The sequence below is a fragment of the Durio zibethinus genome, chromosome 18 (assembly GCF_047325235.1).
Source record: "Durio zibethinus cultivar Kanyao isolate XHJ-2024 chromosome 18, ASM4732523v1, whole genome shotgun sequence".
NCBI lineage: Eukaryota > Viridiplantae > Streptophyta > Magnoliopsida > Malvales > Malvaceae > Durio > Durio zibethinus.
Window position 1 is genome coordinate 21758678 of NC_143179.1, and position 21218 is coordinate 21779895.

At 38.4% G+C, this 21218-nt stretch overlaps 3 protein-coding genes and 1 pseudogene across 5 annotated transcripts; 2 read left to right on the forward strand and 2 right to left on the reverse strand.

Annotated features, from left to right (window-relative positions):
- The first annotated feature begins 12 nt into the window (after positions 1-12).
- On the forward strand, positions 13-3919 carry LOC111299987 (pentatricopeptide repeat-containing protein At5g39350-like). The gene has a single exon (XM_022895544.2). The coding sequence runs from the start codon at positions 134-136 to the stop codon at positions 3062-3064; it is 2931 nt and encodes a 976-aa protein (XP_022751279.2). The 5' UTR covers positions 13-133; the 3' UTR covers positions 3065-3919.
- A 318-nt stretch (positions 3920-4237) lies between these two features.
- Positions 4238-5203, forward strand: LOC111299988 (ethylene-responsive transcription factor ERF110-like). The gene has a single exon (XM_022895545.2). It carries the CDS (start codon positions 4362-4364, stop codon positions 4956-4958), a length of 597 nt encoding a protein of 198 aa, XP_022751280.1. The 5' UTR covers positions 4238-4361; the 3' UTR covers positions 4959-5203.
- A 360-nt stretch (positions 5204-5563) lies between these two features.
- On the reverse strand, positions 5564-15335 carry LOC111299986 (uncharacterized). 2 transcript variants are annotated; one of them, XM_022895543.2, is made up of 8 exons: positions 15240-15335; positions 9755-15043; positions 9374-9627; positions 9150-9294; positions 8206-8401; positions 7810-8118; positions 6995-7683; positions 5564-6650 (listed from the first exon to the last, which is right to left on the reverse strand). In XM_022895543.2, exons 2-8 carry the CDS (start codon positions 14888-14890, stop codon positions 5997-5999), a joined length of 7383 nt encoding a protein of 2460 aa, XP_022751278.2. In that variant the 5' UTR covers positions 14891-15043; positions 15240-15335; the 3' UTR covers positions 5564-5996. The 2 variants fall into 2 exon arrangements, with proteins under 2 accessions (XP_022751278.2, XP_022751277.2); XM_022895542.2 differs by having other exon boundaries at positions 7783-8118.
- LOC111301058 (isoleucine--tRNA ligase, cytoplasmic-like) lies at positions 14966-21140 on the reverse strand (annotated as a pseudogene). Its single transcript, XR_016330150.1, has 6 exons — positions 19746-21140; positions 18787-18894; positions 18037-18061; positions 17050-17106; positions 15240-15275; positions 14966-15043 (listed from the first exon to the last, which is right to left on the reverse strand). The product of XR_016330150.1 is annotated as an isoleucine--tRNA ligase, cytoplasmic-like (transcript).
- Between the last annotated feature and the right edge of the window lie 78 nt (positions 21141-21218).

Genomic DNA, 21218 nt, shown 5'->3' on the forward strand with positions numbered 1-21218 from the left:
GATGATAGGAAATGTAATATGATATTTTTTTATTTTACATATTCAAAATTCAAGCTTTTTTCTAACGCCAAAAAAGGAAAAAAAAAACCTTATAAATGTAGCGAAGGCTTGTCTGAATTCTGAACTCCTGAGGATGAGCATTGCTATTGGGGGGAAAGCCATAGTTCCAAACATAAATCACTCAGTAAGGCCCACCATGGTTTTAAATCTTCCATGTCGTTCCTCTTCAAGTTTCTTACATCTTTTAAAATACAATCAATGCATCAAACGCTTAAAGCCGCTTAAATCCCTTCTCATCGTACACGGTCTCATTAAAAACAACTTACTGCTAGAACAATTTCTCAAATCTTGCTTTAATCTGGGTGCTCCAAATTTAGCTCTCTCCACATTTTACCAGATTCAAAACCCAAAGTTGTTCTTACAAAACTTAATGTTAAAGGGTCTTTCTAGTCTTGGTTTATCTGAAGATGTTTTATCTGTTTATCTAAAATGCCGGGTCCTGAATTGCCCATCCGATAAATTTACATTTCCTTTCGTGATTAAGGCTTCCTCAGCTCTAGGTGCTTCTGGGATTGGAAGACAGATTCATGGCTTTGTTTTGAGAAGAGGGTATGAAAGAAATGTTGTTATAATGACTTCTATTATTGATTTTTATGCGAAAAATGCCCAGATAGGGATTGCGCGGAAACTGATTGATGGAATTTCTGAACCAGACTTGGTTTCATGGAATGCTTTGGTTTCTGGTTACTGTTTTAATGGACTTGATAAAGAAGCATTAGGGGTTGTCAGGGAAATTCAGGGAGTGGACATAAAGCCTAATGTTAGTACTTTGGCAAGTATAATTCCGGTATGTAGTCGGTGGAGGTATTTTGGTATTGGTAAATCTCTTCATGGTTTTGCTATTAAATGTGGATATTTCTTGAATGATTTTTTGGTGCCTGCTTTTATTTCGATGTATAAAAGTGAAGTGGATTTATCTAGTGCTAGACAATTGTTTGACTTTGCTGTGGAAAGGAATGTTTCTGTTTGGAATGCTATGATCAATGGTTATACACAGAACGAGAAGTTTTTGGAAGGTTTTGAGATGTTTCGGGAAATGCTTCGAGCTGATGTGCAGCCTAATTCAGTCACTTTTGTGTCTATAATTCCCTCATGTGAGAACTATTTTAATATTTGGTATGGCGTATCACTCCATGGTTGTGTTATTAAATATGGGTTAGGAAATCAGGTTTCTGTGTTGACAGCTCTGGTGTCAATGTATGCTAAGCTTGGGTACATAAGTTTAGCTGTATTTTTGTTTAATCAGATGCCTAACAAAACGCTGCTGTCATGGAATGTTATGATTTCTCGTTATGTAAGTAATGGGCTATGGGATGAAAGTTTGGTTGCATTTCGTGGAATGCAATTGGAAGGGTTCAGCCCCGATGCAGTCTCAATTGTTAGCATGCTTTCTGCCTGCTCCAACCAAGGTGACATTATACTGGGTGAATCAGCACATGCATTTGTAGTTAGAAGAAGTTTTGAAACAAATATTAATGTTTCAAACGCACTACTGGCATTTTACTCTGATTGTTGTCTACTCTCCACTTGTTTTAAGCTATTTGAAAGAATGGCGACTAAAAATACTGTATCATGGAATACATTGATATCTGGGTATGTACACAGTGGACAAAAGGAGAAGGCGAATATGATTTTTCACCAGATGCAGAAAGAGGGAGAGAAGTTGGATTCTGTAACTTTGCTAAGTATCCTTTCTTCTTACACTGAGAGTGAAAATTTCAGCCAAGGAACAATACTTCATGGTTATGCTATCAAAGCTGGGTGTGAGTCTGATGTCTCTTTGACAAATGCACTAATTAGCATGTATTGTGACTGCGGGGAGCTTGATGCTGGATTTTCATTGTTTGATGTCATGCCTGAAAGAAGTGTAGTTTCTTGGAATTCATTAATGACGGGCTTCCGGCATTACAACTTATCAAACAACGTTTTAGTCTTGTTTGGTTCAATGATAAAGGAGGATCAGAGACCAAATCAAGTTAGTTTGCTAAACTTATTGCCCATATGCTGCACGCTGCCACAGGGTAAGTCCATCCATGCTTTTGCACTCAGAACAGGAATAATAGAAGAAACCACTGTTCTTACGTCTCTTATCTTCATGTATGCTAGATTTGGTAACATAAATTTGTGCCTCCTTGTTTTTCATATGGGGAAAAAAGGAGATATTTCTTTGTGGAATGCTATCATATCCGTGCATGTTGATACAAAAAATGCCGAAAGAGCAGTTGCTGTTTTTCGTGAATTGCTCCAGTTAAGTTTGGAACCCGACAATATAACAGTTTTAAGTTTAATCTCCTCATGTATTCTAGTAAATAGCCTAAATCTAGCAGATTCTGTGATGGCCTATGTGATACGCAAGGGCTTTGACAAAGATGTGTTAGTTACTAATGCCCTTATAGATCTATATGCAAGATGTGGAAACATTGTGGTTGCTAGATTGCTGTTTAACTACATGCATGAAAGGGATGCTGTCTCTTGGAGTGTGATGATTAATGGATACAGATTGCATGGAGATGCTATAGATGCCCTCGAACTTTTTTCGAGGATGCGAATTTCAGGGGTGAGCCCTGATGCCATTACTTATTCAAGTCTTTTATCAGCTTGTAGCCATGCTGGTTTAGTTGAGAAAGGCCATAGGGTTTTCAACTCTATGGTTGAAGACGGGGTATCTCCAAGAACAGAGCATTATGCTTGTATGGTTGACCTTCTTGGGCGAACCGGTCACTTGCATGAAGCTTATGATATAGTTAATAGACTTCCATTTAAACCTTCTATAGGCATGCTTGAATCCTTGTTGGGTGCTTGTAAAATCTACGGGAATGTTGAACTTGGAGAGAGAATTTGTCAGATGCTCTTTAAAATGTACCCACAAAATTCAGAATCCTATGTGATGCTTCACAATATCTATGCAGCAGCTGGGAAGTGGGAAGATGCCAATACAGTTAGGTCTATCATGGAAGGAAGACTACTAAGGAAAGTCCCTGGTTTTAGTCTAGTTGGAGATTAACATCAGAATTAGCAGTCCTCTGAAGTGTGCTAACAAGTAAATGAATGTCAAGGCGAGTAGACAACGTCATGTGACCACGCATGTCGAAGGTGATCCACTGAGCTCCAAATCAACTAGTGGTAGCCGCTCCAGAAAGCAGCTGTCTGAAGCGTAAATGAATGTGCACGATCGGAAGAGGTGTCTGAGGTGATCCACAGAGGTCTATGTGAAAAAAATGGCAGCCAATGGAGAGCTAAGAAATATCGCTCGAGCTGTTAACCAACAGTCGACCTTCTTCGAGTAAGTGGAGAATAATGTTGGGGTCAACCAACCCACAATTTCTTTCTGAAACTAGCAAGTCAAAACGACCCTTGATATGAAATGACGGTTGAATACAAAAAGTAAGAAGTGATGCTGATGCGGTAGACACAAAAACAGCCTGGAAAAAAGAAAGCAAATGGATTACTTACAGTTATCCAGATAACTAGAGAGAAAGTAGCCGGTGGAAGAGAAAAAGATGAAGAGTCTTCATTTTCACACGGGATGGTTTTGGCCGGGAGAAGAAGAGATGAAGAAAAAAAATGAAAGGGATAGTTGGAATAATACGGAATCAAACTAATCCTTCTCAACTTCCATTCCAAGTGGCTTGGGATACATCAAGCGCCAGCAGCATGCATCAAAGTACCAAACCCATGAAGGAAGGCCATTCGTAATCCAATGTTGGATGCGATCACTGTTGGTGGCAGCTCCGCTATGGATGATGACACTCGACATATTTGATTAGATTCTTGGAGTTCTTTTTTTTAGAAAAAAAATTGAGATAAATAAATTATTTAATTTTTTAAAATAAAATAAAATATATCATATTTAATAAAATATTTTAACTAACAATTATTAATAAAATTTAAACTCAAAATCTCTCGATAAAAAAAACGAATTTTAATTAAGTGAATCAATCACTCGGTGATTCTTGGAGTTTCTGGATAGAAAAGATAGTAGTTTTTGGATTTTGGAATTTACAGCCGATGCTGCGCTGTCAAACTCACGGTGAGCCACAGTACATTTTATTTTGCAAAGCCGCTTAAAAGGCGCGTGTATGAAGATGACGGTGGCATCGAGTGGACTCCTGCTAACCCAAATCCTTCAAAAAAAGAAAAAACTCAAGGAAAGTGTCTTACGTACCTCAATTCAGCGTGTGAGTAACTCACAGCTGTCAATTCCCTCCCTATATAAAGCATTTCCTCCTTTTTTCCGCTCGTTCATAAAGGAATCCGTCGTTGCAACTTAACTCTTAATTTCCCAAAACACCCTTTACGTCATGGAAAGTTACAAGAGAAACCACCTCACTTGTGACCACGAGCATCAAATAATGGTCTCCACCCTCATGCACGTAATAAACGGTGGACAACCTACCACGTCAGTGTTAACTTCAAGTAGTGGGACCAACAATGGGTTTTCTTTTAGCGACACGTGTCCTTTCATAAACTGTAATGAGTATTTCGACGGCATTTTCCCGCCAAGCGGACGCCGACAACAACCAGCCAGAGTCCCAGCAAACAGGAAGCGTTACAGGCGAGTACGGCAGAGGCCATGGGGGAAATGGGTGGCGGAGATTCGAGACCCGAAACGGGCGGTTAGGGTATGGCTGGGGACGTTCGATACGGCGGAGGCTGCTGCCAGGGCTTATGACAGGGCGGCTATTAGATTTCGTGGAGATAAAGCAAAGGTCAATTTCCCATTATCAGATTACAAAATGGAGCAAGAAGAAGGAGAAAAAGGAAAGAAGAGAGAAATTCAAGAAGAGAAAGACAAGAGCAATGGAGAAAAAGGACAGACTATTAAAGAAAATGAAGAGGCAGCATTGGAAATATTCTCTGAGGAAGAGTTTAGGGAGATGATGATGATGATGGATTAACGGCAGCTACCTCCCTCCGCTTCCCGCATGATTATGATATAGGAAGGAACGAGTCAAAAACGTTGGCATACAACTAGTGAATTTAAATTAAAATTAAATTAAAATTTGATAAGTTTGGTCGCTTTAGTTAGGCAGACAGGCGGGGGAAGAGGATGATTGTTAACTATGTGTTTTAATTAGTCATGTGTTAATTATAAAAGTGTCTGTTTATCTTTTTACCTTAAAAAGATGGGACATTCCTTTTTCTTCGTGTCTAATCAAAACATGTTAAAAATCTGAGGAAAGGAGCGAATGCCACGTGAATGGACTTAGCTGACTGAAATTCTTAAAAGAAAGTACAGGTGTCAGAAGAGGACTTCTTTGCTTTTATATTCTCACATGATGTACGTTTAGCGAACCGCAAAGCTCGGCTATAGTCTACTGTTGACTCTTCAATTTTCACTCGCCTCACCCGCATATGGTTGAAAAGTCAATAATCCTACATAGCCAGCTCGAAATAATAATTAATACAGACAAAGAGACATACTTAATGACTGCAATGAGTTGGAGGACATATTATTCCCCAAAAGCCCATATTTATCATTACTGAGATGAAATAGTACATATATCTCTCGGAAAAATCCTTCATATATATATATATATATAGTTATAGTCTCAGTACATGATCAAATCCCAAGACATTTATGCACCTAATAAAATAAAACGTAAAGAGTGATGGAGCACGACTGCACCGACCATCGAGCCCCTTTACACAAACACTACACAGCTTCTTCAAGGCAAATACTCATACCTTCTTAAGCTAGAAAACTCAAAAACCAAAAACAAAACTACTCTTTTACCAACCAGTAGTCCAAATTTCCACCAGAAAAACCACCGTGGCTATTTGGTACACTGGTAAAATCCCAAAAACTCAACACTCACCGGTCACCATACTAACCCAAGTGATTTTGCCAATAAAAATAACAAAAGTTGCATCTGGTGAAAAGAAATGCTCCACTCGTTGATTCTCTATTTTGACTAAAGTCAGAAAAGCTGTCATCATGATGATTTTGACGACCCATTATTGGTCTGTTTAGCCACATAAATTTGCTTCATCTTTGAAGCGGGAAAGTTCTTGTCTCCACCCATGGATTGGCTTCTTCCTTGAAAACCCATTCTACGATAAGTCCATTCACCAGAGCTGTGCTTTTGCAAAGCCCCACTTCCTCTCTGATGATTATACCCGGAGGAGTCACTGTAATGCTGGGAAGATGATATATTCTTTTGCTGGTAAGACTCAGCCTTGAATGCAGGATTTGCGCTCTGGCCACTACTTTTAATACCGCCGTCATTTTGGACATCAATCTGGCCAGCACCTGCAATTTTAGTGAGGGACAAGCTCTTGGAGACATGTTGTGCTGAAGCTGCAGCAATGGTGGAGCTAGATGGTTCCACCAACCCTAGTTCATCAGGCAACTGGGTGACGGTTGCATCTGTTGCCACAGGAAATTTCCGACTGCTGTTAGAAGGCGTTGATGTTTGGGACTCAGTGAACCTGTTGCTAGTCAATGACAGGTCAACAGGAGGCCCCTGGCTGAACTGAGAAGGTAGTACACCTGTGCGTTGCTGCGATGGCATTGATGGTGTAACAGACGGTAGAGGTGAAGCCGGAACATGAGCCCAACGAGCTTGGATTGACATGTCTGGAGTGGACTGAAGGAAAAGTTTCAAGATATTAGTCAGATCAGAGGAAAAGTAGGGAAAGGGACAAAAAGGGGGAGGGCTGGGTTGTAAAGTGTCATAAATCAAACAACAGCCAAACAAAAAAACTTTGATAATTCTCATCATCCAGCATTCTAGTGCACCTATTCAATAAAATCCAGTTTAAAAGAATCGATGATTACACCTAGAATATCTACATAGACCACTAACTTTTGAGTTGACAACACAAATTAATTTGGAAAAAATGGACTAGGACAACCAAAAAAAAAAAAGCACCATCGTGAATCTTCACGATGCTGGCGGCTTAATAGCTTGAGGTTTGCTTAAACTTTTACCTGGAAAGGAGAAACATCAAACATAGCAAGTGGAGATGCCATGGGCAGAAGAGGAGAACCAGGGCCAGGTGCAAGATGCTGGATTTGAGCAGGCATGTTGGTAGAATTACGGTGCGAAGCTTCCATATTCAAATTATTCACATCCCCTTCACCAATTGCAGAAGATGCGGGATTGTGTTTCCAGTCAGGTTGTTTTCCAGATGGGATGTACGTTGTACCCATGAAACTTAGTCCAAACTGACCAACTGGAGCAAAATGGTTGTACACAACCATATGTGGTGGGCCTTGTACCCCAGGGATACCTCCCGGTGGGGTGATAAAATGGCCGGTGAATCCCGTTGGAGGACCATAGAATGAATCCACTCCAGAATGGCATTGTTGCCAGGTCCCTAAGGGACCTGAAGCTGGCGTGTTACTCTTCTGGCACTGCGATTGGGTAGATGAAGATTCCTCATGTGGTCCAAAGGCAAAGATTGGACCCCCCATCATGGGATTCATTTCATAGAAGGGGAAGTGCGAAGGAGGGCCTCCAGGAAAATGTGAAATCATCTGGCTTGAAGAATTCTGTGGACTACGTAGTGGTGGCCATAAAGAAATAGGTGGGTTCTCAACAGAAAGATCTGCAGGAAGAGAAACACTGAGTGACTCTTCCACCTTGGATTGACTTGCTACATGCTGACCAACATCACCTGTGAAATAGATGAAAAAAGCTAACTCGGTTAGTAACATCCACACAAGCAAAAACATACAGGGCCCCTACTATGATTGCAGATTATTTTGTTAAACACCTGTAGTAATAACATCAATGTCTGCACCTCCAAAACCTTTATTATCTGAAGCAGAATCGGTGCAGGTATTTGTTCCATTCCCTACAATCTCATCACTGGTTATGGCTGCAACAGCAACAGCAGAAGCAGCTGCTTCAGCTTCAGCTTCACAATCTTCCAAAAGAACGCAAGATTCACTTGAATGTTTCTCTTTTCCAAAAAACAGGGTGCAATCATTCTCAGCTGCAGAAAGATTGTGGGGGATTTGGATATCTGATCGAGATGGACCTGGAGGGCCAATCCCATGTGAAATGGCACGGCTGATAGGAGGAAGAACTGTCGGAGATGTAACTGCTCCTGTATAAAGTGATGATATCCATCATATAAGTGGCAACAGTAACTCAAAGAATCTAATGCAATATCAGAAAGAAAGAATACACCAACCGAATTGTATTTTCTGCCCAGCAAGCAGAGAATTTATTGGACTTGCAGCAGAAGAAAATGAACTGTCCTTCAATAATATGGAGGATGGCATGCTGAGGTCAGTAACTGAGCCAGTGTGATCTCCAATAGGAGCACAAATATCGAATTGAACAGGCTTCATAGCATCATCAAGTTGGGTCTGTGTCAGTGTCATTACCTACAAGATGCAACCAAATCAGTTCTTGGACTTTCTCAGATTTATTTAAAATAATTAAAAGAAAGAATACCAGCATCTGCAAGCACAATAATTTAGAATAAACTCAGACTAAAGATATCAAAAAATAAATAAATAACCTCAGACTAACAACCCTGAAAATACAAGACATTTTAATCAACCTTTCACATTGTAAAGTTCAATCCTAATCAATCTAGAATGCAGAATATAACAGCCTGAAGTTAGAAGGGAAAATGATAAAAAACAAAGTAACAGATTAAAATTTGCAGCATCATAGTATCAAATATGCCTATAGGCATCCTGGAAGACACAATATAACAACGTGCAGAAATTCAGACACATGCATGCACACAAGCATAAAACACAAGTATAAAAAGATAAATCAGTGCACCACACATACTGAATTCCAATCCCAAGTTAAAGATCTTGAAGAAAAATCGAGAAGGTGCAAGAAAAGTAAGAGCTGAGCATGTTGAAGGAGCAAATATGTAAATCAATCTGATTCCAAAATCAAGATAAAAATAACATAGGCCGTAGAAACTATGTTGTCAGATCAGTCAAAATATAAAACGTGGGGAAAAAAGATTCCATGATAATCCATGAGACAATGCATAAAAAGGAAAATTGAGTATTCATAGAAACACCATGAGTCTTGCAGATCTACTAGAAACAGAGGGCAGTATTAAACTGCTACAAAAGTTAATAAGTCAGTAAATGCAGTTATTCATACCTGTCGATTAATAAGTGAATTACCCCATGAACCTAAAGATGTCTGAACATTATCAAGAACTTTATTCTTGCTATCAAACATGAAGCCAGATACTAGGTTTGGTTCACCACCTGAGGTAACTGGAAGGGAGCTTCTCTGGAGTGACCTGTAGAAAACCATCAGATTTAACAATCTGTATGAATATTGTTTAAATGTACATTAGTTTTTTCTAGAGAGGTATATACTTCACTGCCTGCATTCTTATATCAGCCTGTGCATCAGATTTAGTGGCAGGAGTACTAACTGGAGCCAAGGGTTGGCATACTATAGTTGCACCAAATCCTGCTGATAATTCGCTATTTCCCACATTACATCCCTCAGTAGCAACAAAATCAGAGCAAACATTGTTCATTACTTCTCCACTTGCTGAAGCAGAATTTCTATTTGAGCTGGCTGAGATGGTGAAATTTTGTGGGATTGTACGAGGTTTTCGTGGTGGCTGTCATGAAAGATAAATAAACAATGTTAAGCAACACAGTCTTATTGCACTGAACCAGCAAAAATGAAAGGGGAAAAACATCTTATTGTGAAGTGAGTCATGAAAAAAGTTCAAAGTGCATTAGAACCTTTGCAACCCGGCACTTTGCTTTGATTTCTTTTTCTCTTTGCTCACGCCTGTCGTTCAGCATTTGCCTCTTTGATCTCACCTCAATGAAGTCATCTTCACCACTAGCTGCTTCTATTCCAGGTTGCTCAAAAACTCGCACAATGCCACTTTGCAAAGGAGCATCCACATCATCTTCAATATTCCTCTTAAGATTACCTTCCCCAGAGGGTGGGATATTATGAGTCCTCATCAATGATTCTTTTCCCAATCCCTTTTCATTCCTGTTCCCAAAATCAATCTCCTGGGAACCACAGAGAGCTGAATTGGAGCATTCTGATTCAATTATCTGTTTTGATTTATTCACCACAACAACTTTCCTCACCCCATTTCTTGAGGAAAATCCAGTATTCCTTCCATTGGCACTTAACTTTTCATCCAGCCCTACTTGATTCGGGTGGTTTGAAGAAACCATTCTAAAAGACTGCTTCTTATCAGAATTTTCTCTAATTCTAAACTCTGTTCTAGGACGTCGAGCTCTCCTTTGATATCCAGTAGACTCTTGGCAAGAGGCCTCAGAAGCAAGAAAAGTTGATCTTGTGTTAGAACCTTTAACTTTGAAGACATGCTTTTTCCCCCTATTACTATAAGTTTGGCCCCTTAATGCACTTAAATCTTTCTCTTTTGAAACTGACTGAGATGGTGCCAGAACAGTTTGAAGTTCAAGTTCTGATTGATTACTAGACAGTGCTTTTAAGTTTCTACGAACTGAATTCTGGTGCCCCTGATCTTCTGAAGGGAAACCTGACTTGGAAGATGTGTTATCACCAATATTTGATATCTCTACATGAACATGCTGTGTCACAACACTTTTTCTGCTTTCCCTGGTTGGTGTGGAGCTTTCCTCCTTCAACAAATTCCCATGTGATAAATCCAAGGGCCTTGGAAGACCTGACTGGTTATCCAATAGAGATGAAACTTCATTTTTCATTATACTATGCACAGAAGAGTCTTGACTGGGCTGAACAGACAGAGGCACTTCAGAGTTTTGGTTCGGGGAGAAGTTGGCTGGAACATTTGGCTGGACAAATGACACAGATTGAGGAGCCAATGGCAGCACTCTCTGGGAAATAGGAGATGTATACCTTAACTGACCAAACTGAAAGAGATGAGGCTGTGATGGCTGCATATGGGTGAGAGATGGACCACCCTGAGGATGCAGATGAAGAGGCATCTGTATAGAACCAATCTGTATGGCTGGAACTGGAGATGGTATTAAAGAGGGACCCGAAAACAGCCCAAATTGGAGCTTAACAGGTACTTCAGACTGATTAGGAACAGAAGAAGCAGTAGGCATGCCACTTTGACCATAAGATGAATGGGAAGCCATGCTGACAGAATAGGGGAGAGTATGCTCTGCCAACACACCAGTGCTACCAGTAGCATCCACAGGATCCATTAGCTCAGATGATGTTGATGCTTGAGAAGCAGTATTCGGTTGAATAACCGGATCCTGCATTGCCTTCTCGCTTTCCTGGAAGATTCTAGAAGAACTATTTAAACTCACTTGGGAAGGAGAATCCATGGACTGAAGGGTGTTTCTATCACTATGCATATCATCAAAAGATACCTTTTCTTCTAAAGAGCCAATAGAAATCTGTGTTATTGCATATGCAGAGTCCTTCCTAGAGCTTCTTTCCAACTCATCATTTGGCATGCTAACCTCGACCCCCTCATTGAAGCCCAAGACCAAGTGATCCATCATGTCAGGCGGCTCCTTATCCTCTAGATGCATTTCATCAAACTCTCGAGTCAGGTCAATATTGCCATCATCTCCTTCATGCACTTCATCTTCTTCCTGGTATCCATCTTCATTTTCATTTTCATCATATTCTACTTGCTCCTGCAAGTGTTCATTGTTATTAACAGTCCATTCCTCATCATCACCAGCTGAAATAGAACTTGAAGCAGTCTGAACATTCCCTTTCCCAGCTTCAGTAGGCAACAAAAGGGGTTCGATCCCCTGGCCTGACAAGTCAACCTCTTTACCCTCTTCAGCTGCTAACACTGTAGAATCTCCAGACTCATCCAAGTCATCTTGAGAAAGATGAACTGGGGAATCTGGGGGGCTTGAAACAGATAAGGATGACTGTGAGTCACACCTTGCTGTGTTGCCATTCACTTTTTGTGCTTCATTATCAGTATTCTCAGGCTGAGTATCCATAATTACATGCTGTACAAGATCGTCTTGATGGCCACTATCATAAACTCTCTCCATGCCAGATCCACCTATTGTTGCATGATTATAATTTATCTCATTTTCTAGGAATGTTGAAGGACCAGGATGCTCATTCCCACCTCTATATGAGGTTTTCTGCATTGAAGACACAGATGGAGGAGGTAAAACACGAGGCTGCCTCACAGAATATCGTGACCTCCCAAAGGAATAAAGCCCATCACCCTCAGGGTTGTGATAGAATCTTTCAGGGTAAGGAGGATAAAAATTACCACGAGATCGCTGCCCCCATGTCACATCACCATAGTTCTCAGCTAGGTTCTCATGATATTCAGATTCAATCTCAGCATTTCTGCCATAATGATTACCATCACCGGCAACATTCCACCTTTGACCCTTTGGCTGACCAAAATCATCCGTATGGGGTTCTGGAACCCCTGCTCTATAGTAAGGCCTAGAAGACATGTACGGAAGTGTTCCATAAAACTCTTTTCTTGGAAATTGTCTACCCCCAATAGATCCATCTCGCCTGGGGCTATGATGATCATTCTCTATCTCTTGCCCATTGAAGGCTGAGCTGTTTCCATTCTCAAATGCATCTCTCCTCCATGAATTAAAGGGCTTAACTCTATCTGAAAATGCAGAAGAAGCATTAGAGAAGTGAGGCCTAGAAGTCATCTCAAAGGGTCTATTTAGACCAGAAGAATCAGAAGAAGCCGAAGTTGTGATTCTTTCCACCATCCTTTCACCATCTTCCCAATCACCCACATCTGTTGCTTTTGATACATCTCTTTCTTTCGCCATCCCCAAAATTTTCTCATCCTCTCCAGCAGAAAAGTTACTACCACCCTTCACTGCTTCAGCCTGCCTCTTGGCAATCCTTTCCTCCAACTCTAAGAGTTTTTGTTTAGCAGCCTGTTTTCTCCTTTCCTCCTCCAAAAGAATCCTGCGCTTTTCCTCTTCTCTGGCTATCCTCTGTTCTTCTGCCCTTTGCAAGGCTTCCAACCGCTCTTGTTCAGCTCTCCAAGCAGCTTCCCTAGCTTCTTCTTCCAGCCTCCTCTGCTGCTCTTCTTGTTCCCTTGCCAACAGCAGTCTCTCTTCTTCTTGTCTTCGAGCTTGCTCCAACACTCTTTCTTGTTCTTCAATAATTCGCTGCCGCTCCTGTTCCTGCCTCTTCTGCACTCTCTCAATTTCAGCTTCAAATGATTCCCTGACAGGGTCATGAAAATCAGTTTGTTTATGCATATCTTTCTTCCTCTTAATGACCCCAACAAGATTTCCAGGAAAAGGATCCTGTCCATCAAATCCAGTAGCCCCAAAGTCCTTCATGAAAGGGTCTTCTAGATAAGGTTTTCCATTGGACAAAGGACGTTTCTCTCTACCAAAATTTAGTATAGGATCATTAACAGGAAATCCTTTACCACCCAAAAGAAAAGATGGTTTTGATAAGGAGCTATTCTGGAAAGCATCAGCTTTGTATCTATTGTATTGGTCATTGCCATAATGCTCCCTTGTATTCCTCTCAGACTCTCTACTACTAAATGAATCCATTGTATTGTTCCAAGCTCGTCTTCCTCCATTTCCATAACCCAAATCCCTCTTTCCATTATCATCCTGAGCATTATCCCGGAAAGGCGATGGAATGTACTTATTCTCCTTTTCTCTGTTCATACTAGAAGGCCTTGAGCCAATACTATTTCTGTCACTTGCAATCTCTTGAGAACTAATTCCCTCTTGAGGAAGAGGGGAAGAAGCTCTCCATGCATTTCCTTCCCGCCCTTCTCTACTTGGTATTTTTGCATCTCTGCCATAAGGGTCCAATTTAGTGACTTCACTGGAAGCAGTTCGTCCAGTTTCATTGTCACGCTGTCCCCACCTATCAAAAAGACTATGTGCTGGTTTTTGTGGCAGAACACTAGCCCTAGGCATATCAAAATCTCTATCCCAGTAAGATTCACTTTTTGAATACCCATGATCTCTCCCACGGTCTGTAAAACCCTGACCAGTGTCACGTTCATCATCAGCCCAGTCAGATCTTGGGTTCAAGCGAACCAATGGAAGTGGCCCCAGGAAATACTCATCCTGCTTCCTGCCTTGCTCTAATAAACGAGAGCCATTTACATGACCTTCATCCCCATTCTCACTCAATCCATTACCAACAGCAATTCTTCCCGACTGCAATTGAGGACGCATATCTATAACTGAACTTGGACGAGAACCATCCCTATGCTCATTAGACAACTCCTCAACTGCCAATTGCTTCTGTTTCTGATTCAAACCATCCTTCTGTTTCTTTTCAGCCCCCGATCCAATAGGCAAAGCTGCCTGCAATGAAGGAAAATCCTCTCTCCTCAGCACCGTAGCTTTATCCAAAGGTGGAAAACCTTGAGCTGAAGCAGCCACCGAGGAAGTTGGCCCTGCCACACTTGACCTAGCTGAAGGCGGCATATAAACACCAACATTTCCTCTACTGACCCCATCACCAGTATTCAAACCCTGATCAACACCATCATTCACAAGATCACCACCACCAACGAACCCTTCTTTCTCCTGCAAAGCAACTGTACCGGGCTTAGTCCATCCCATCCCAGACGAAGTAGGCCTTGGTCCACTTCCGGAAATCCCTCCACTGGCAGGCACGCCGCCCGGGCCCAACGAATCAAATCGTTCATGCTCCTTTCGCAAGGATGGTAAATTCAAGGGGGGTGGAACAGATAACTTGGACCCAACCTTTTGGGAGCTACGAGGCCTTGAAAGTACCACCATTCCTCCCCCTCCTCCAACGCCAGCACCGGGTCGTGCCCGATTTGACCCATAAGAACCCGAATGATGTGAATGGTAGTTATGTTTAGATGGTTGTTGGCCATATGACTTGTTCAGATTGACTGAAACAAACTTATTCCCAACTCCGGAATTTGCCATCGGAGGGTCCGACCCGAACTGTTAACCCGTTTGACGGATTCCGATGATCCCCGACAAAGCATCAAAAACCTAACCCTAGATTTTACTCGCCTCAACAGATCTCTCAGCGCAATGATGATCAGATAATAAATCAATCAAAACCGTCGAAACTCCCTGATCATAATAATTTAAAAACAAAAAAATAATAAATTAACAAACTATATCAATCTTTCTGCAGTTACGAGATGCGAAGGGAAAAAATGGCTAGAGAAAAGAGTGTTATTCTAATTAGGGTTTCTATTTTGATGCGAATTTTTATTTTAGAAAGGGGAAAGAATGGGAAGAAATGGAGTGTAGGATAAGCACTTACCTCCGTTGGCGTAGGATAGAGACGGCAGAAGCTAACCTGCACCACACAGATTAGAAACCAAATGCCCAACTCACTCCAAACCAGAGAGAGAGAGACAAAGAGAGAGAAGAACACGAGGTATGAGTTAATAGCACGAGAGGAAAAAAAAGAAGAATGGTTCTTTTATTTTTTTCCTCTTTATTTATGCTTATTTATATATTGGCCCCCAATTATTATTGTCTTTTTTACACGTGTCCATTGATTTGCGGACTGAAAGTATTGGTGCGTGTTTTTTTTACATGTACGTTGGCTGTACTTCGGACCGTAGATTACTAGATTGTGGCTGTTAGCTGTGCAGAGCATAGTTCTGTTCAATGTTTTGCAAACTTTTGTAACTGTGATTTTACACTCTCTACAGTGCGGGTTTGCTTGCAGCTGTAAGATTTGGCAATGAAATCTTTGTCTCTCCTTTTCAGCTCGAGATGAGATAGATTATGGTAATTGGCAATTGCTATGTACTTTTTGTTCTTTACAAAATGATTTTACCTAATTGGGATTTTTTATAAATATATTTTAAGTAAAAATATAAATGATATATTAAAATTTATAAATTATTTAAATTCGATTCAAATAAAATTTAAATAATTTATTGTTAAATTAAACTAAAGTTTGAATAGCTTAATTTATTAAGTAAGTTAAGTTTGAGTTTTTTAATATTTAATTTAAATAGGTCATGAACCTAATTAAATTTTTTAAATTTAATATATTTTTATTATTTTAATTAAAAATTATTATATTATTTATATATATTAATTCGAACTCGAATTCAAATTTAAATACATAATAAAATTTGAAATTAAACATAAAAATTGAATTCAATTTTATTAAATGAACTTAATTTAATGAGCTCGAATAATTTAATTTTTATCTTAAATCTAATTTAAATTTAAAAATTAAAATTCGATCAAATTTAAATTAAGTTTTGAACAACAACTCAAATTTCTTACTGAATGATTCGACTGGATTATATTCTATTTTGGACTATGATTTAACTTAAATAAAGTATAAGTTAGTGGACAAAAACTCAGCACTTTGGAACACAAAGAGAATGAGCTCATAGCTATGGACACAATCAAAGCTTTATCTCTTCCTTCTCAACCCCCTTCTAATTTTAGGAATTTTTCTTTTTTTTTTTAATTTCAAATTTATTTACTTAAATTTGATCCTATTTTTTTCTTTTTCCAATAAATTCATGAATTTGCAATCTTTCCCATCAACTTTGCTACTTTTACATCACTGTCAACAAACTTGACTTCTAAATAGTCCTCTTTTCTTTCTCTTCATTCAAACATCGATTAATCCTTGAAGATTCATTATTTCTAAGTTTTGAATAAAGAAAAACAAAACCAAAATTTGTAGGAGACGTTAATTAAAATCCTAGTCATGGCAGGTCAACGCACAGACCTTCTTATAATAGTCTATTATAATTAAAGTATAAATGATACACTTATACTCACAAATTATTTGGACTTGATTAGAAAAAACCTTAAATTCGAATCGATAATTGTCAAGTCAAGTTCGAACTCAAATAGCTTGATTTATCAAGTGAGTCAAGTTTGAGTATTTTAATACTTGACTCAAGTTTTTCAAGCTTATTCAAGCTTTTTTATTTTAATATATATTTTATTAGTTTAATTACAATTTTACCTTTAAAATATAAAAACCTAAAACTAAAAGCCTTAAATCATTCTTTTCCTCTTTCACTCTCACGCTTTCCCCTCTCCCCAAAATGGCATTACCTCATTCACTTTCTCCCCCACTTCTTTTTTACTTTCTCTAAAACTCTCTTGTCATGTTCCTTCTCCAACTCTTGCAAGAAAGGCCCTCTCTACCATAAACTATACTTGAAAAGGTTGGTGATAATTTGCAATAAACGAAGACACAAATCAATCACATGTGTTATGTTAAAATCCCATCCCGATAAGAACAACCATCATTTTTAGCATCTCTACTCTTTGCCATTTTTTTCCTAGCTTTTAGAATTATTTTTTTTGGGTATTTGTGGTATTTGTAGTTTTTTTTTTTTTTTTTGGGTATTTGTAGAATTTGAATCTATTTTTGTGACAAAATGTGTGAACAAAATTGTTAAATTATTGATATCATCTTGTGATTAGATGGCCATTTAAAAAAATGACATGTTATTTGATTTTTTTTTCATTCTGTTCTTTTTCTTTAAATTGTTTTATTGTTTTGAATTTTTATGTTTTTTTTTTTCATATATTCGGAATGATTCACAAAAGATTTTATGGTTCTTGTTTTGTTATTCTAATTTTTGTTTTGTGGAGAATGAATATAAATCACAAATTTTCTATTATGATTCGACTTGAGCGAGCTCAAGCTTGACTCGAATTATACCTCAAGTTGAGTTTGAGCTTGAAAAATAAAATTCGAGCAAGTTTGAGTCGAGTTTCGAGTTTTTTTAAGCTTGAGCATCCCAATGTATCGGCTAGGCTCGGCTTGATTACACTCCTAGCTATAGCTAATTGACGAGCTTGGCATTATCTGCTCCGCCGTCTCTAACCTCCTTTACATTTTCTTGTCCTTTTTGGTAATTTTGTAATATCAATTTAGTGGTATAAATTATATACCAATTTTACTAGTATTACATTTGTATTTTTATTTTAAATGCTAGCATAGCAACCAAGCTGATGTTTTAACGATGAATTGGAAGCAACAAGTTACGATTTAGACAAAAAATGGTCATGAAATTGTAAATGAAGAGCTAAAATATCATATGATTGTTATAATGGCTGCCTACCTTCCACTTATTGCTTTTAGGGAACCTTCAATCTCGACACATATTTGTTAGGCAAAAAGTCTCAATCAAAATTAAACATTTTTGCCAGTGAAAGCAAAATTGAACAATCAATCAATCACACAAAAGATAATAATTTAACGTGATTTGGCCTAATCGACCTATGTCTATGGATGAGAAAAAAGATTCATTAATTGTAGAGAATTACAAACATACAATAAAAAATCAATAAGCACTCAATAATTAATACCTATAGATCCTTTTAATCTCTTCTAATCATTTGGAGTATTATCAACTCAAACAAATATATACACATGCACACCCATGCACCATACTTATATGACCTTTTTAGCTAATCTAATACACTCACAAACTTTCAAACATACATACCCATAAGATGTAAATCTTTAGTTGTCCTATGGAATATCTATCCCATAAAATCTTACAACTCTCTTACATTTTTTTTATGCTTAACCCTATAGAGACTTCACTTATTTATGAGTATACAAACTTACCTATTAAAAATCTCTTTCCTATTAGAATTCTTCTTTTGCAAGTCTTATTGTCTATCAAATAATATCTAATCAATCTCAAACAAATCACTTATAGTATTTCAATTATTATTCTTAACAATCTCCACTTTGACTTAAATTTTATCAAATTATCAGTTTTCATGCTAAATATGCTTGATTCTACCTATAATGGAAGTCTCACAATTATCTTCTCTTTTGTGCTTTCAAGTTTTATGCAAACCGATCTATCAAAGTATAAACGCAAACTCTTATCTTGAATCGAGCTCCTCTGGACTTGATTCTTCTTATATCTTGAACCTGACTCTTCCTACATCTTGAACCTTCAGCTCTGATACCACATTATTGAAAATAGTGACTCAAATCTCATAAGTGATTTGTTTAAATGGTGAAAATTATTTTGGTAAATAATTATATTTACCTCCATATTACGATTTTATCATGTAATTTAGTTTTGAAAGAACTATATATGAGCCCTAAATTTTAAAAGCCTTGTTGGAGTTATAAGAATGAAATTATTATTCTTGTTGGATAATCTAAGATTTTTTATTTTAAAATGTCTCTCGATACATTATGTTCTAACATTGTCAATTGGGGTTGTTGGCTACGTTGACGTGTATTATGTGATTAGAAATCAATTTTAAACCATATCACTAGTTGAGAATAATAGATTTTGTTTATTGTATCACTGGTAATATACTTTTATTTCATTGCACTAAAGGAGTAACTGTGATTTTTGGGGTTGTTGGCTACGTTGACGTGTATTATGTGATTAGAAATCAATTTTAAACCATATCACTAGTTGAGAATAATAGATTTTGTTTATTGTATCACTGGTAATATACTTTTATTTCATTGCACTAAAGGAGTAACTGTGATTTTTGTTCTGTTTCATTACACTAATGAGTAATTATGATTGTCTAGTGCAACCACCCGGTTGCTTTTGATATAATTTTGTCCCATTATACTAAGGGGTTAATCATAATTTTGGTTATGATTTTAACTTATGTTATTAGGATTGAAGGTGGCCATAGGTTGTTAACGGATACAATTGAAATATTTGTTGAGTTTTGTTATTTTGGCATATCATTTTGTAACAAATTATTTTATAAATGCATGATTACCCTAAAATTTGATATTCATCTATTATTCTTTTGTTTTAGATTAAATGTTTTAACTTACTTAACCCAAATAATCAAACAGTGCGTAGCAATAGTCACCTCCCTAGCTTTCTCAAAAGCTAATATATATTCCTGAGACATGGCCTTGACTTCCTTGGCCACGACTCCCACAGTTTTCCCTAGTCGCTTACCTAATATGCTAAAATCAGGCTCTGCACGTACAGAAGCATACTTCACAGTGTCTTTGCATGGAACAAGAGACCTTACATTGATCTCCTCCAATACATACTCTCTTAGTTTGCCAAATATGTCACCAAGAAAGCCTTTATCTTTATGAACAACTATCATCTCCCTGAGAGGTGTTTTGATAGGCTTGTTGTGACGCTCACGAATGTTGCGGGCAAGATCAATAATCTTCATCATCCTTGCCATCCTTTCTTCGATTCGCTCCTCTCTCTTTCCTTCTTCTTGAGGAAAACTACAATAATGAATACTTTCCTCTGCTCCATCAGAAACTTTTCACATGTTTTGGTAAAGAACCTCAGTGAAGAATGGTGTAAAGGGGGACATAACCTTACATGAAGTTAGAATCACATTATAAAGAGTAGAGAGAGCCGTGCGGCAGTCTTCCTCTCCGGTGGCCTTTTAGTCTTTTACGGTTAATCTCACATATATATTCGTAAGGTTATCAAGAAACTTCAAAAGATATGGAACCACTGTGTAAAGTCGATACGCATCCATTTCTTCGCGAACAAAGTGAACAAGACTTTGAGTGGCAGAGTTTATCCACTGCTCGAGCACATTAGATGACTTCTGAAGAACGGTGAAAGCAATAGGAGCAAATGGGGCAGAACCCTCGTACTCGAGTCTTTTGCATTCTGAACAAGGAACCTATACGCATTATACCACGGTAAGAAGATATCTTTGATAACACCAAAAACTCCTTCCTTTTTAAAACGTAAAGTCTTGGCCCGAACAACTGGGGAGTTATAAGGTGCAATCGTAAAGCATCAGCCCCATAGTCATTAATGACTTCCATGGGTGAAGGATAATTTTTCAACCTTTTACTCATCTTCTTTCCATCTTTAGCAAAGACAAGACCATTGTAAATGAGATTTCTAAATGCAGGTTTCCCAAATAATGCAGTTGACAAAACCATAAGAGTGTAAAACCATCCACGAGTTTGACCTAGCCCCTCAGCCACAAAATGCCCTGGAAAACTTTTCTCAAAAAGTTCAACATTCTCAAATGGATAATGGATGTAAGCATAAGGCATTGATCCACTCTCGAACCAACAATCAAATACATCGTCTATGCCTCGTAGCACACCAAACTCTTGACCACGGGTAGAAGGTACAGTGATATGATCAATATTGTGACGATGGAGATCAAAGACCTTAGCACCAGAAAGCCTTCCAAGTTTTTCAACAGAATCCATGACTATTGGGAACTTCATCCCACCATGCAATGAGAAAAACCAAAAGAAATGTGTGACTAATAGCTAGGGAGGGCAAAATCACCCGAACCCGTCGGG